This window comes from Myotis yumanensis, unplaced genomic scaffold (genome assembly GCF_028538775.1).
Source record: "Myotis yumanensis isolate MYYU_CA2020_CCGP unplaced genomic scaffold, mMyoYum1.0.hap1 SCAF_5, whole genome shotgun sequence".
Lineage (NCBI taxonomy): Eukaryota > Metazoa > Chordata > Mammalia > Chiroptera > Vespertilionidae > Myotis > Myotis yumanensis.
This window is the reverse complement of record NW_027223756.1, coordinates 77,362,340-77,376,354: the sequence shown is the minus strand read 5'-3', so window position 1 is coordinate 77,376,354 and position 14,015 is coordinate 77,362,340. Positions and strand designations below refer to the sequence as shown.

General features: G+C 58.9%; 1 protein-coding gene across 2 annotated transcripts; it reads left to right on the top strand.

Moving 5' to 3' along the window:
• The first annotated feature begins 1,455 nt into the window (after window positions 1–1,455).
• MKNK2 (MAPK interacting serine/threonine kinase 2) lies at window positions 1,456–13,499 on the top strand. Of its 2 annotated transcripts, XM_070415718.1 has the most exons (14): window positions 1,456–1,601; window positions 1,750–1,884; window positions 4,618–4,705; window positions 4,805–4,906; window positions 4,989–5,086; window positions 7,057–7,136; window positions 7,863–7,936; window positions 8,209–8,313; window positions 8,477–8,532; window positions 8,643–8,738; window positions 9,194–9,388; window positions 10,113–10,277; window positions 11,026–11,069; window positions 11,349–13,499. In XM_070415718.1, the coding sequence occupies exons 2-14, from the start codon at window positions 1,834–1,836 to the stop codon at window positions 11,581–11,583; spliced, it is 1,389 nt and encodes a 462-aa protein (XP_070271819.1). In that variant the 5' UTR covers window positions 1,456–1,601; window positions 1,750–1,833; the 3' UTR covers window positions 11,584–13,499. The 2 variants fall into 2 exon arrangements, with proteins under 2 accessions (XP_070271819.1, XP_070271820.1); XM_070415719.1 differs by lacking the exon at window positions 11,026–11,069 and having other exon boundaries at window positions 11,349–11,478.
• Window positions 13,500–14,015: the final 516 nt, after the last annotated feature.

Here is a 14,015-nt window from a genome sequence, read left to right as displayed (position 1 = left end):
CTTGAGTCCTCAGGCCGACGCTCTATCCACTGAGCCAAACTGGTTAGGGCAAATTTATGTTTTTTTTTAAGTCACCCTGTGTATGGTACTTTGTTACAGCAGCCTCAGGAAGCTATTACACGTATACAGTCCCCATATGCAAGTACACACACACACACACACACACACGTGCACATGAACACATTTACAAATGCTCAAACACATTCCTTCTTTGCAGCAATATTCAGTGAGTACTTCCTGCCTGTGTGCCAGGCCCTGTGCTGGGCAGTGGACAGAACTGTGCTCTCGTGGAGCTGACCTTCTGGGAAGGGGCAGTGGCCCATCTGTACCCACCTTACCATCCAGAGGTGTATGAAGACCTGCAGGTGATTACATCAATACAGGAGGAAGGGTGGCAGGGGACAGCCAAGTGAGGGGAGAGGAGGGGAGGATGAGGAGGGACCTGTGGCTTCTCCTGGGCAGGCAGGTCTGGCAGCCCCACCCCAGGCACCTGGAGCCAATGTATGTGTCTACACACACACACACACACACACACACACACACACGTGCACAAACACGCACACATGGAGGGGCTGGCTGGGGAGGTTCTTCTAAACCACCAGGGGGCTGGCAGACGTGAGGCCTCACAGCTCCTGTAGCCTGAGCTGTGGTTTTTGGGGGGCAGCATATAAACAGAAGCGGCTGGCAGGGAAGGGACAGTCCAGCTTTAGGTCAGCTGGGCCTGCTTGGCAGAGTTTGGGGTGGGTGGCCATAAGCTTCTGAGAGAACCGGAGCCTGGAGGGCACAGGGTCTGAGGACCTTGCTCAACCGTGCTGGGGGCACAGGCAGCTGGCCGGGGCTGACTCTATCTCAACCTGGGTCGGGTGCTCCAGCCCAAATGGAATTGCTTTACCTCCTGCGCTGGCTCCCCACCGCATCAGTCCAGAAGAAACCGCTCCTTTGCAGGACTGGGGAAGGATCCCGCATAGACCTTCGCACCCATCCCCCCCTGTGGTCCCTGCCAACAACGGGATGACCTCTTGGGGAGCTCCAAGCATGCCGTGTGCCTATGGGGCAGCTGAGACCAGGCTGGGGAGCTGCGAGGCAGGTTCCAGAGCAGGAGAGTCGCCAGAAGGAGTCAGTGCATCCTAGGCCCCGGCCGGCACACTGGGGGGGCTGCCAGGGGCACGGCCGGGCTCGGCTCCGTCTCGAGGCCCCGCACGGGTCCCGGAACCTCCGGAAGCCTCTCTAGCTAACGCGCCCGGAGCCCCGCTCGCCGCACTACGCAGGCCGCAGAGACACGCCCCACGGCCAGAGCGCGCAGCCGCACTCCTGCCCGGAGCGCCCTTCCAACCCCGCCCCCGCCGCGCGCGCGTGGGCGGGGACGGAGGGGCGGGCCCTACGTTGGGGGCGGGGCCTGGCTTGGACCATAAAGGCGGAGGCGGCGCTGCGCGCGAGACTCCACTCGGCGGCGGCGGCGGCCCTGGTGGAGGGCTCTGCGGTGGTGGTGGTCGTGGCGGCGGCGGGACGACTCCCCGCGCGGTCCGCGCCGCGGGATCCGGGCTGCGCGTCTCAGTCGGCGGAGGCGAAGGAACAGCGCCCCCGCCCCGAGCCCGACCCCAGTGAGTGCGGCCCAGCGACCCCGGCCTGGCCTGGCCCCGACTCGGGCGCGGGGATCGGGCCCCGCGGAACCTCGCCGCCTGGGCCTGTACTCCCGGTGCGCCGACCGCGGCCACTCTCACGCCCTTCTTTGTCTGCCCCCGCCTGCAGGGTCCTCTCCCCGGCCGCCCCCCGCCCCCGGGCCGCCCCCCGGGCCCTGCGTCCCCTCCCCCGCTGGCGGGGCCCGGACAGAAGATGGTGCAGAAGAAAACAGCCGAACTTCAGGGCTTCCATCGTTCGTTCAAGGTGAGGGCCGGGTTGGTTTGGTGGGCGCCGCGGGCTGGACTACCTGAGTGGCCGGTGGGAGGGGTGCGGAGCTCGCCCTCAGGATCCCCCAAGCCTGGTGCCGGTCCCCCGCGTTGGTCTCGGCCTTGGGGCTGCCCCAGCCGTGCGTGCGCCCACAGTCCAGGCTGATGGGCTCCGAGGTCTCAGGTCTTCCCTCCAGGAACCCTAGGTGGGTCGAGGGGCCCTTGTCCGTGGGGCCCTTGGTTGTGTGTCCCCTGCAAACCTCAGCCAGGTGTCTAGTGCTGGGTGGGGCGTCAGCCGGCTACAGGCCTGTCCCCAGCACCGTGAGGTCTGTGAGGTCCTTCCTCCAGAAAGGCCAGGCAGGGTTGCAGGTTCCTCCCCCGACAAACACCCCTCCCAAGTGGCCTGCAGAGTAGGGGTGTGTGTGGATCGGATGACCCCCAGACATGCACCTCCCAGGCCCAAGTCCTGTTTCCTGTCGGAATGGGAAGTCTCTGAGGGGGCCCCAAGGCTTCCGAGTTCTAGTCTCAGATGAGCAAGTCTAGGGGGGTTTGGCAGGTGCCAGGCCGGCCCCGTGCGGCCTGGCCCAGGGGAGGCAGTGATGTCAGCAGCCACCCCACCCGCCTGCTGAGTTATGTAATGGCTTTCCTGGGCCTCCTTGGGCAGGAACCTGTTGCCCTGCAGAGGAGGCAGGACCTGGGTGTGTGTGTGTGTGTGTGTGTATGTACAGGCAAGTCGGACACCAGTGTGGGAGGAGCCAGCCTGGTGTGTTTGGGTTAGAATTCCCAGGCCTGTCCAGCCAGCATTCACCTGCCAGCGCCCCACCCGGTCCTGGCACCCTAGCTTCCACTCCCAGATAGTGACAGCCTTGGCATGTCCCCCAAGTGGCCAGGGCTGGGTGGAAGGGTGGTAGACCCAAGATGTCACTGGCGGTGGTCTGTTAACTCCTGGGACTGTGTCTGAGCTCAGAAAGGGTCAGTGGGCAGGGCCAGCTCTGCGGTCAAAGCATACTCAAACTTTCTGGATGGTTCCAGCTGCCTCCTGCCAAGGCCTGCTGACTAAAGGCCCGCAGCCAGCCCTGGGCCTGGCCCGCCTACACTGCCTAGGCCTGAAGGCTGGTCTTTGCAGGCCACCCAGGAGCTGTGCATGCCCTGTGCTGAGGGGGGACTGTGGGAGCCCCAAGGGAGGGAGTGGGGACATGGGACAGGGAATCTTGGCTCTAAAGTGGCCCTCCAGGGTCCAGTTCTTCTGAATTGGGGTCTGGGAGAGGTGTATGGGATTGCTGAGGAGACCCAAGTTTGGCCCCTTTGGGTCCTAGAGCCTTTACTTGATTGTTGGGAGCAGCTTCCTGATGTCCACTCTCTATCCTAATCACCCCCTTTTGTGGCCACCTGGAGCCACTCCTTCCGGGTGAAAGGACGGAGACTTATCAGAGCATTGATTGCAGTCCTCATGGGAGCCAAACTCCTCAATGGGCAAGGACAGGGACTGGTGGGTGAGCATCAGCAGGCTGGCTTCAGTGCTCCCTTCCTCCTTCCTCCCCTGCACCTCCTAGCAACTATCTGCAGGATGGATAGGGAGGCTAGGAGGGCCCGCCTGTTTTTCAGCTGCTCCTTCTGACCTCTGCCTGCACCCTCTGCAGCTGGCCTGGCTTCCGGGCCTCCTGTCTGTAGGAATCTGGCCTGGCAGAGTGGGCCCCTCCAGGTCTTCCTGGGGTTCTCCTGGAGTTCCTTTTCTGTTGGATAATTCTCCTGTCACAACCCCAACCCCAGCTGTCACAAGGCCCAGAGAAGGGCAATGACTTGGCCCAGGTCACCCAGCATTGGCCATAGCACCACAATTATGTATACAGGCTCCCTCTATGCCCATCAGGGCCCTGGCTGCCTGGTCCATCAGGATGTTGGGAGCTAATTAGAACTAACTTCTAAAGGAACCTGGCCAGGTCTCAGTGTCCCTCAGCCTTTATTGGAGGGACTGTCAGCCTTCATACAAAATCTTTTGCTCTGCAGAAATGGCATTTATCCTAACAGCCTTCTGTTTGCCCCATAGGTGATTTCTCCAATCCCTGGCATGCCTGTCATCTTTGGGCAGGATATAGTACCCTCTCCCCAGTTTTGGGGGCCATCCAGTGACATTGAGCAGGCCCCACTTTAACAGGGCTGGTTTCTTCACTGGGTACTAGGCCTGTGGGGCTCACTCCTGGGGGTCTCTGTGGATGAACAGGACAGTGCAGGCTGTGGCCCAGGCAGAGAACAGCCCAGTGTTCATGTTGGAGCCCATGGATAGCTTTCCTGTAAGCCTCTGGGGGATTGGTGAGACAGGAGAAAGAGCAACATAAAGCAGGGAGGGTGATGGCACCCCTTGACACAGGAAGGGCTGAGCCCACAAGGCCGTGGGAAAGCAGGCAGGGCAACTAGCGGGGAGCCCCGCCCTAGAGCTCGTGACTCACCCCCCACTGACTGCTCTTTTCCTTTGATCTCCAGACTGCTGTCCCCATTCTGCAGGTGAACAAACCAAGGTGCCACAGTAACTTGCACCCCCTCCTCCCTGCACAGCTACACCCTAACCTTGGTGGCCCCAAGGGCCCTGGCTGGAGGTAGAAGGGCTCTTTCTTCATGGTCAGGCGAAGCCAGGCTTTCTCCCCCTTGGCATATGTACACAGGGCTGGGTCACTCTGTGAAGGGGCCGTTCTGGCAGCATTACAGCCTGAGAGCTCTCTCTTCTCTACTACAGGGGCAGAATCCTTTCGAGCTGGCCTTCTCCCTAGAACAGGCCCACCCCGGGGAGACTGACTTCAGCCTGGAGTGCCCAGCCCGCCCTGGTGAGGGGCCTGGAAGGGAGGGGACTGTGGGTGAGGGCCAGGTGGGGCCTGAGAGCCACAGAGGCCAAGTGGGCCTCATGCCCGGGTCTCCTGATGCAGATATGCCCACGAGCCAGCCCATTGACATCCCAGACGCCAAGAAGAGGGGCAAGAAGAAGAAGCGGTGTCGGGCAACTGACAGCTTCTCAGGCAGGTTCGAAGGTGAGTGGGCAGGGCAGGGCTGGGGATAGGGGAAGTGACTAGGTCGCTCAGGACAGCTCTCACTGCCATCTCTGCTCTCCAGATGTCTACCAGCTACAGGAGGATGTGCTTGGGGAGGGCGCCCATGCCCGTGTGCAGACCTGCATCAATCTCATCACCAACCAGGAGTATGCGGTCAAGGTAAGCACAACACCCTCATCTGTCCCCTTACCTCTCCCCAGCAGTGCCTGAGATCTGGCATTCAAGCTCCTGGACTCATCACTGGGGAGAGCCAGTGTCTAAAAATGACCCCTAGAATCCAGGTCAGCCTGGGCTGAGCTTCCAGGGCCAGGTTGAGGTGGGACGTGACCATGAAGTTTGGCCCCTAATGCAGGTGGCCGCGGACCTGGTGCCAGAGTGACCACTGAGAGTGGGATGGGGGTTGAGAGGGCTTTGGTCAAAGCTAATGTTCACCTGCTGGGTTACTTCAGGCTGGTCCCCAGGCATAACTAGTGCTTTACCCATATTGGTTACTAGGATTAAAAAGCAACGCCATGCTTAGGGCCCAGGGGTCTTAGCATTTAGGAAGACCAGGGCAGAGCCTCCTTCATGCCCATGTGGCCTCTGACCCAGGGTCCAGCCTGGGAACTGTGGCCCTGTGACCTCTGTTGTCTGGCTAGACCGTTGAACCCTGCATTCCAAGAAACCTTCCAGGCTCCTCTCGTGACCCTGCATCTGAGCTAGGTGGGCTCACAGGAGGCTGGCTGCCCAGGCAGGGAGGTCAGGCACTCCCTGGCAGGCCAGCTGACCAGATGCTTCAGGCCCTGGTGGAAGTCCAGGGACAAAGGCAGCTGTGTCCCTGCCCCCTGGAAGCTCCCAGGTGGAGTGGGGGTGATGGTGCGGGAGAATTGGACACTAAGAATGGAGCACCTTCTGAATACCTGGTGTGTCTCTGAGCAGCCTTCTCCTAAGGACCTGCTGGGCAGCCTGGCTTACTGTCACTGTGTGACAAGTAGGGAAATTGAGGCTCTGAGTCACACTGTGTCTGACCTCCCAGAAGGCCTTCTCCCTCCCCTGAGGGACTGCAGTATTCTCTATGAAGTGGGGTCCTAGCCAGATTCCCAAGGGACAGGATGAGTTTCAGTTATTGTAGAAGGATGTGGCTGGTGGCTTTGTCTCTAGAGGCCCTGGAATCTGTTTTTTCTCTCCCTCTTCGGGACAGGTGTGTTTGTCACTAGACAGGTGGGCATGCATAGGCCTAGGACTTAGAGGTCAGTGGACTTGTGTGCCTGCCTGCTGCAGGGGCCTGGCTTGTGGAACATACTACATTCCCTTCCTCCAGGCCACCGTGGTGCACAGGAAGCCCCCGGCGTAGGTGGTGACCCCGCCTGTCCACTCACCCAGCAAAGGGGGCCGAGGCACCTGCTAACTCCACCTCTCTCTGAGCAACGTTGCTGGGGGGCATTTGGGGATGGGCCCAGAACTCTCTAATTCTTAGAGCTCCTGGGTGGCAGAAAGGATTGGGGACGTTGGTGTGTGTTGGCTTCCTGCGGCTCTGGGGTCTGGGAGGCTGTGTCTGCTGGTGGGTGGGGGGGCCAGTCTGGCTGGCCTGAAACACCCAGGCTCATGGGGTCACAGACATCTACCCAGACTGGGTTGGAACTGGGGAGGCAGGACTTGGTGCAGAAGCAAGTGGATATGGCATGGCTGGCAGCCAAGTGCCTAAGGTCCCGCTAGTCCCCTGGATAGTGTGGGAGTCAGTATGGTGGCCACCAGTCTCTTGGTCATGAAGGGGAGGTTGCTTAGTCCAAGGGAACCTCACATTGTGAAGGGGTATTTTGCTGGACCCGAGGCTCCAAATATATCTCTGAGGCTTTTTTCCATCAGGAGTGGATAGGGCTGGCTCCTTCTCCCTGCCTTTCCTGTCCCACTCACTCCTCTCTTGGTGCCGCTTAGGAAATACATTGCCCACCTCTTGTGCTGATGCTGCAGTTCTGACTGGCAGATTCTGGGTCCCCATAGGAGAACTCAGCCACCTTTCTAGATCCTAACGGTCTAAAGCTTTAACAGTTTCAGGTGTAGTGCAGGGAAAGTTTCTGGTGGAGGCCCCTTGGGCTGGGGAAAGTCTGGCTGACCCAGCTGCTGTGTCTCCCCACCCCCACACGTTTCAGATCATCGAGAAGCAGCCGGGCCACATTCGGAGTAGGGTTTTCCGGGAGGTGGAGATGCTGTATCAGTGCCAGGGACACAGGTAATGTGACCCACCCTCAGCCCCGAGCCATCTTTTAGTGGATGAATGGGCCTGAATGTCTCTTTACCCCAGTGAGATTTAAGGCAGGGGTGGGGAACATTTTATCTTCGAAGGGCCATTTGGCTAATTATAACATCATTCATGGGCCATACAAATTGATCAACTTAAAAATTAACCTGCTGCCTGGCTGGTGTGGCTCAGTGGCTGGGCATTGAACCGTGAATCAAGAGGTCATCGGTTCGATTCCCTGTCAAGGGCACATGCCCAGTTTTCGGGCTCCATCCCCAGTAGGTAGGGGCATGCAGGAAGCAGCCAGTCAGTGTTTCTGTCTATCCCTCTCCTTTTCTCACTTTCTAAAATCAATAAACCATATTTTTAAAAGCCTGCTATATTTGGTCAAACATTTAATTAATTCATCCCTAAAGCCTTGGCAGGGCCAGACCAAATGATTTCATAGGCTTTAAACAGCCCGAGGGCTGGATGTTCCCCATCCTGATTTAGGGAGTACCCACTGTGTCCCAGGCCTTTGTGAATGGACCCAGTGTTAGGCTGGCAGTCTGAGGTGGGCAAGATGGAAGCAGCCTGTGGGCCCAGTCCCAGCCTTCCTGTGGGCAGGTGGAGGTGTGTGTGTGTGGCGGGGGGGCGGGGGGGTGTAGACCCTGAATTGGGCATGTACAAGGGCCTTAGGAAGTCTCACTCCTATCCTGCTCCCCTCCCCCATCCTAGGAATGTTCTAGAGCTGATTGAATTCTTCGAGGAGGAAGACCGATTCTACCTGGTGTTTGAGAAGATGCGGGGCGGTATGTGGGGCCTGGGAGACACATCCAGCTAGGTCCTAATGGGCTACGGGCTCAGAGCCACCTAAAAGACCTATCAGAGGGTCCCGTACATCAGAGGAGGCTTGTGGGCTCTGAGCTTCCTGTCCACACAGCAGCTCGGGCCAAGGATTTTGGGTCCGAGGAGGCCAGAGTGGAGGCTTCCCTACCAGGTGGGAGTGGGTGCTGGGCAGTGGCCTGGGGACACAGGGGTTATTCTTACGTGTTTTTTTTCTTCCACTATGACCTGGCCCCAGGCTCCATCCTAAGCCACATTCACAAGCGACGACACTTCAATGAGTTGGAGGCCAGCGTGGTGGTGCAGGACGTGGCCAGCGCCCTGGATTTCCTGCACAACAAAGGTGGCTGATGGGGGTGGCTGCTCAGGGTACCACCTACTTTTTGCCATCCTGCCAAAGATGCTTAGGTCCCATGGATGTCCAGCCGTGCCCCCAGTACAGCTGCCCAGGACTCCCTAAAGATACACCCATCCCACCACTGACTCCCTGATGGTTCTGCCCACAGGCATCGCCCACAGGGACCTAAAGTTGGAAAACATCCTCTGTGAGCACCCCAACCAGGTGAGGGACCCTGGGGGTTGGCCTTCCCTGCGGGATGGGCCCTGTGCAGGCTGGACAGGACCTCCAGCCACCTCACCTCATTTCACTGCTGCTTCCTAATCCCCTCCCAGGTCTCCCCCGTTAAGATCTGCGACTTTGACCTGGGCAGTGGCATCAAACTCAATGGGGACTGCTCCCCCATCTCCACCCCGGAGCTGCTAACCCCAGTGAGGACCCACGGCGTCAGGGGCGAGCTGGGAGGGGCGGGGCGAGGGGACAGGATTACATTCTGCCCAAAGAAGTGGTTTGGGACCTCCAGGAGAGAGGTGGGGCAGCTTGTAGTCTCCGTGCTGGGGCCTTGAAACTCGGGATTTTGCTTAGCAACAGCCGCTGATTGGCCCTTCGGCTGTGATGGGGCGGGACCACGGTCAGGCAGGGAGGGGCGAGCTTCCAGCACCTGTTGATTGGGCAGGGCGGGGGTTGGGGCGGGGCTGTGGTCAGGTGGGGGCGGGCTGGCATCCGCCGTCAGCCTGTGATTGGCCGAACAGATCTGTCAGTCACTGCGGCTCAGGCTCAGGTGACTGGGCGGTCCCTTGCCTCACATTACACTGGAAAGTCCCTGCCAGTGGCACCCCCCTCCCCCATGGCATCTAGTCATCACCGCTCCCCCTCTTCCCCGCAGTGCGGCTCTGCAGAGTATATGGCCCCTGAGGTGGTGGAGGCCTTCAGCGAGGAGGCCAGCATCTATGACAAGCGCTGCGACCTCTGGAGCCTGGGTGTCATCCTCTACATCCTGCTCAGTGGCTACCCACCCTTTGTGGGCCACTGCGGCAGCGACTGCGGCTGGGACCGCGGTGAGGCTTGCCCGGCCTGCCAGGTGCGCACCCCCTGCCCTGTGCAATCCTTAGGGCCGGTCCTGAATATTGACTGCATCCACAGAGGAATGCTGGCCTGCCTGACCTTCCTGGGTTTCTCGGGGTGTAGGTCTCCTGCCTTTCAGCATAGAGCAGTTTGGTCAGCGAGCTGTGGTGGGGTGAGGCCTGTTTTCTATGCAATATTTGAGGCTCAGGATTCATGTGTATCCTGGAGTCCTTAGGAGGTCGGCTCTCCTGACCTTTCTCTTTTTAAAAAAATAGATTTTTATTGATTTCAGAGAGGAAGGAAGAGGGAGAGAGATAAAAACATCAATGATGAGAAACATTGATCGGCTGCCTCCTGCACGCCCCCTACCGGGGATTGAGCCTGCAACCCGTGTGCCCTTGACCGGAATCGAACCTGGGACCCTTCAGTCTGCAGGCCAATGTTCTATCCACCGAGCCAAACTGGCTAGGCCCCCCCAGACCTTTCTTCCTCTCCTTCCTTGGCCCCTTAGGGTTCCCCATCCTGCCAGCTGATCCCAGGGCCCAAGTTCCATCCCTGTCTGGGTAGTAGTCTGGGGTCCTTGCACCTGGTTCTTGGGCCACAGGTCAGGCCTGGGGCCCTGAGAGAGCCTGTCACTTAGTGTCCTAGCTCCCTTGGGGTCCAGGCTTGCCCATCAGAGATCAGGACCTGGGCCTCGGCCCTTTTGGCTGCAGCCAACCCCTCCTGCATGTGTTCCCTAGAACATGCTGTTCGAGAGCATACAAGAGGGCAAGTATGAGTTTCCGGAGAAGGACTGGGCCCACATCTCCTTCGCTGCCAAAGACCTCATCTCGAAGCTGCTGGTTCGAGACGCCAAGCAGAGGCTAAGCGCTGCCCAGGTCCTGCAGCACCCCTGGGTGCAGGGGGTGAGTGCCAGCCCCACTGGGGGCAGCCGGGCATGGGGTCCTTGCCTCTGTCCAGTCTCCAATGGGCCGGGACTGTGACTCTGAATAAGTGTTGGAGAAACCTTGGGGCCCAGGGTCAGGACTCCTTGTTGTGATGTGGGTCTGGAGGTCAGTCAGTTATCTTCTGGGCGCCCAGGCACAGTTATGAAATCTTCCCCATCTGCTGGCAGGAGCTTGGCAAATCCCTGGCCTGTGCCCTAGAGGCAATGGGATCTCTTTCTACCTGGCACAGAGCAGCAAGCTCAACTCAGCCACAGGGCAGACGGGTGGATAGCCAGCCTCGGACAGGGCTCCATCCCCTCCGATCCCAGAAGAGCCTGGTGTTTGTCCTTGCCAGTGGTCATCCAAGCTGGGGCCACCAGGGTAGAGGGCCCTGTGGGGAGAAAGGACTGCTTGCTCAAGGTAGCCAGTAGAGGGGGCTCTGAACTCCTGCTGGGAATATGAGGAGACCCATGGATCGAGAAGGGAAAGGGGCTGGGCTGAGAATGGTTAGGCGGGGTGGTTCGTGAGCAGGCAGGCCTGGGGAGCCACTGGCACCCCCACCACAGGCACCTGGGCTGCAGCATCCTGTTTGCCCCAGCTTCCAGGCAGGTGTTCCCCTTACCCCTTATTGGTGTCAGAGTCATGGGGGATCTGGAAAGGTTGGCCCTGGGCAGGATGGATGAGCCTGGCTGTGTTCTCTAGACCCGCTTCTCTGGTCTCCTTGCAGTGCGCCCCAGAGAACACCCTGCCCACACCCATGGTTCTGCAGAGGTGAGGCCTGCATGGGGTCTCGGGTTGGAGAGGGGAGGTTAAAAGTTAAGGTGTTTAAAAAATGCAAAATAAGTTCTCTTTAAGTTGTAGGGGAAGCCATTCAAGAACTGGGTGACCTTGTAGGGCTGGTGGATTAGGTCCCAGGCCAGGGGGCGGGGGAGCTTGGGGCCATAGCCCCTCCTCCAGGGCACTGCACAGACCCTGGGGTCCTAAGGGAAGCAGAGGGTATACCTGGCAGCCACCTCTCCTTCCTTGGTGACTGTCCCGTCTTGTCCCCAGGAACAGCTGTGCCAAAGACCTCACATCCTTCGCAGCTGAGGCCATCGCCATGAACCGGCAGCTGGCCCAGCGCGAGGAGGATGCGTTGGAGGAGGTGCAGGGCCAGCCCGTGGTCATCCGAGCTACCTCACGCTACCTGCATCTGTCCCCACCATCCCAGTCCAAGCTGGCCCAGCGGCGGCAGCGAGCCAGCCTCTCTGCAGCCCCCGTGGTCCTGGTGGGGGACCATGCATGACCCCTCCCTTCTGCTGTACATAGGTCACCCCCTCCCCCATCAGATCTCAAGATTTTTTTTAAGCTATTGCCAGCCAGTGACCAGCAGGCTGTGCAACACCCCCCACTCCTACCCCCCCTTGGGTTCTGAGGTGCTGTGCTCAGCTCAGCTCAGCTGGGGGGTATCTTTTTATATAAAGTTTTTGCTGTTGGGTTTTCCTTTTTTTTTCTGTCCCCCACCCCCATTTTTTTCCTTTGAATGGTGTTAAAAGTAAACAGGCACCCTGGAGAAGAGCAGAGGGCACATGTGCTGCGCGTGCCCCCACCCTGCCACCCTGGCCGTACAGGCTCAGCTGTACTGTGAAAGGCCTTGTGCCCATGGTCCCTGCCCAATGTGACTCAGGAGAGGAGGACATTTGCTGTCTTCCAGAGCTGGGGGACCCGGGAACACACCTGCGCCCCTCCCCCTCCCCTGCCCTTAGTGTTCTCAAGGCCAGACTAACCCTGCACCTCCTTTCACCCGAAAGGCACCCTGGTGGCCAGGGGAGTCCTGGGTGTGGGCAGGTGGAGTGAACAGCCACCCACATGGACCCCACCCCACCCCTAACTGAGAACCTTAAGTTGCAGCTGACGGGGAGAGGCTGCACCCATTACCACTACTCCCCACCCTCTCCACTGGGGACTCTGTCTACCTGGGGCGGGGGGAAGGGGCACTGGAGGAATGGGAGGGGCTGGACTGGCACTCGTCAGCCAACATGGGGGACCCGCAGATCCCCCACCCCGGGCACCCCAGTGCCCCTTCTCAGGGCTCAGTCTGACCATGGCCACGTCCTGCCCCCTGTCGACTCTTGAGTTGACACGGAAGCTCTGCCAGCCCTGTCTCCTCCCCTCCGTAGAGCCAGGGCTGACCCAGGTTCCCGATGAATCCCCACCCCAAAGGCAGCATTCCTGCTCTGCCCACCTTTAGGGGAATGGCCTCCCTCAGGCACCCAGGAACCTCCCTGTCCTCCCCACCTCCCCACCCCCAGAGTCCACGTCAGATGTCTAGTGACTTGCTGGGCTCAAGGAGACTCTGACTCCCCTCTTTGTCCTTAGGTGGGAAACACTATGCAATACAAGCTTCCTCTTCCTTCAGGCACGTGTTTCTGCCAGTGGGCGGCCACCCAGCCCTCTTCAGGGCAGCTCGGCCTGGGCTCTGGCTGGGTCTTTCAGGCAGGCCAGCTGGAGAGCCCTCTGGCATCTAGTTTTCATCCTGTTTCATTAGTATTTTAAGAACATCAGTTGACTTCCCCTTCCTGTTCTTGAAGAATACTTGAATGTCAGGGGGCCTTGGGGTTGGGGGGCTCAGACACTGCCTCCCCCAAGTCTTGTACAATGGTTGCAGTCTGGGGGCTGATGCCTGCCTGGCCACCTGAATCTGTGGACCGGCCTTTCCAAAGACCCCAGGGTGGGCGGCCACCCCCACCTCCATCATTTCTTGCCCATTAGTGATTCCAGGTATCACGACTGGGAGTTCTGCCTTTCTGTAAAAGAACTGGGCCTCACTGGCTACAGGCGGTGTGGTCAGTTCAGTCTGGAAAGCTGACTGTGAGCAGCATTTTCTTAAAGGTGGGGCAGCTACTTACTCTTCCCCCATCACATCTCCAGTGCAACCGGGAGGCTGGCCAGAACCGTCACTGTGAATGAGGGCCTGGGCCCCAGGGAGTCCCAGGCTGCGAGGCTGCTCTGGTGCTGAGGGAAGGGGGAATGGCAGTGTTTCCATGTTAATATAGAAAAAAAAGACAATTTTCTTTAAAAGTGGGGGAAAGACATCCAAGCACTTTAACTCCACTGTACCAGGTAAACTGATACAGCTCAAAAGTTTTCCTTGACACCAACTGTCAATGCCGGAATTTTGTATTCTGTTTTGTAAGGATTTAATAAAACTCTTAAAAACTCCTTCTGGTTTTCTGTTGCTGCATAACAAGCTGCCCCAGACCTAGTGGCCTCAGCCATTCAGTGACAGTGGTGCTGTGACCTAGGAGTTGGGACAGGGCATGTGGGGTTGGCTTGTCTGGGGATCTGTGAGGGTGGGAACAGGCTGTCCTTGAGTGACCCATCCGTGTTGGCCCGGGGGCCCTCTGTGACAGGCTCTCTCTGGGCATCATGTTCCAGGCTCATCCGCATTCGTGCCCGCGCTTTAATGCTGTTCATGGCTGAGTAAAGCTCCCGTGTCCGGATGGACACATTGTGTTTATTCATCTGTCCGTGCTACCAGGTTTGGCCACAGTGAACCGTGCTGCTATGGACAGGTGCACAGGTTTTCATTTGTGGAAACGGATGGAAAACATTTCACATGTGGATGTGTTCATTTCTCCGGGGCGGACACACGGAAGGGATGTGAGCAGGGCAGAGACCTGATCCCATGTGGAGTGTGGATAGGGTCAGAAGGACCCAATATACCATTGTCACCCC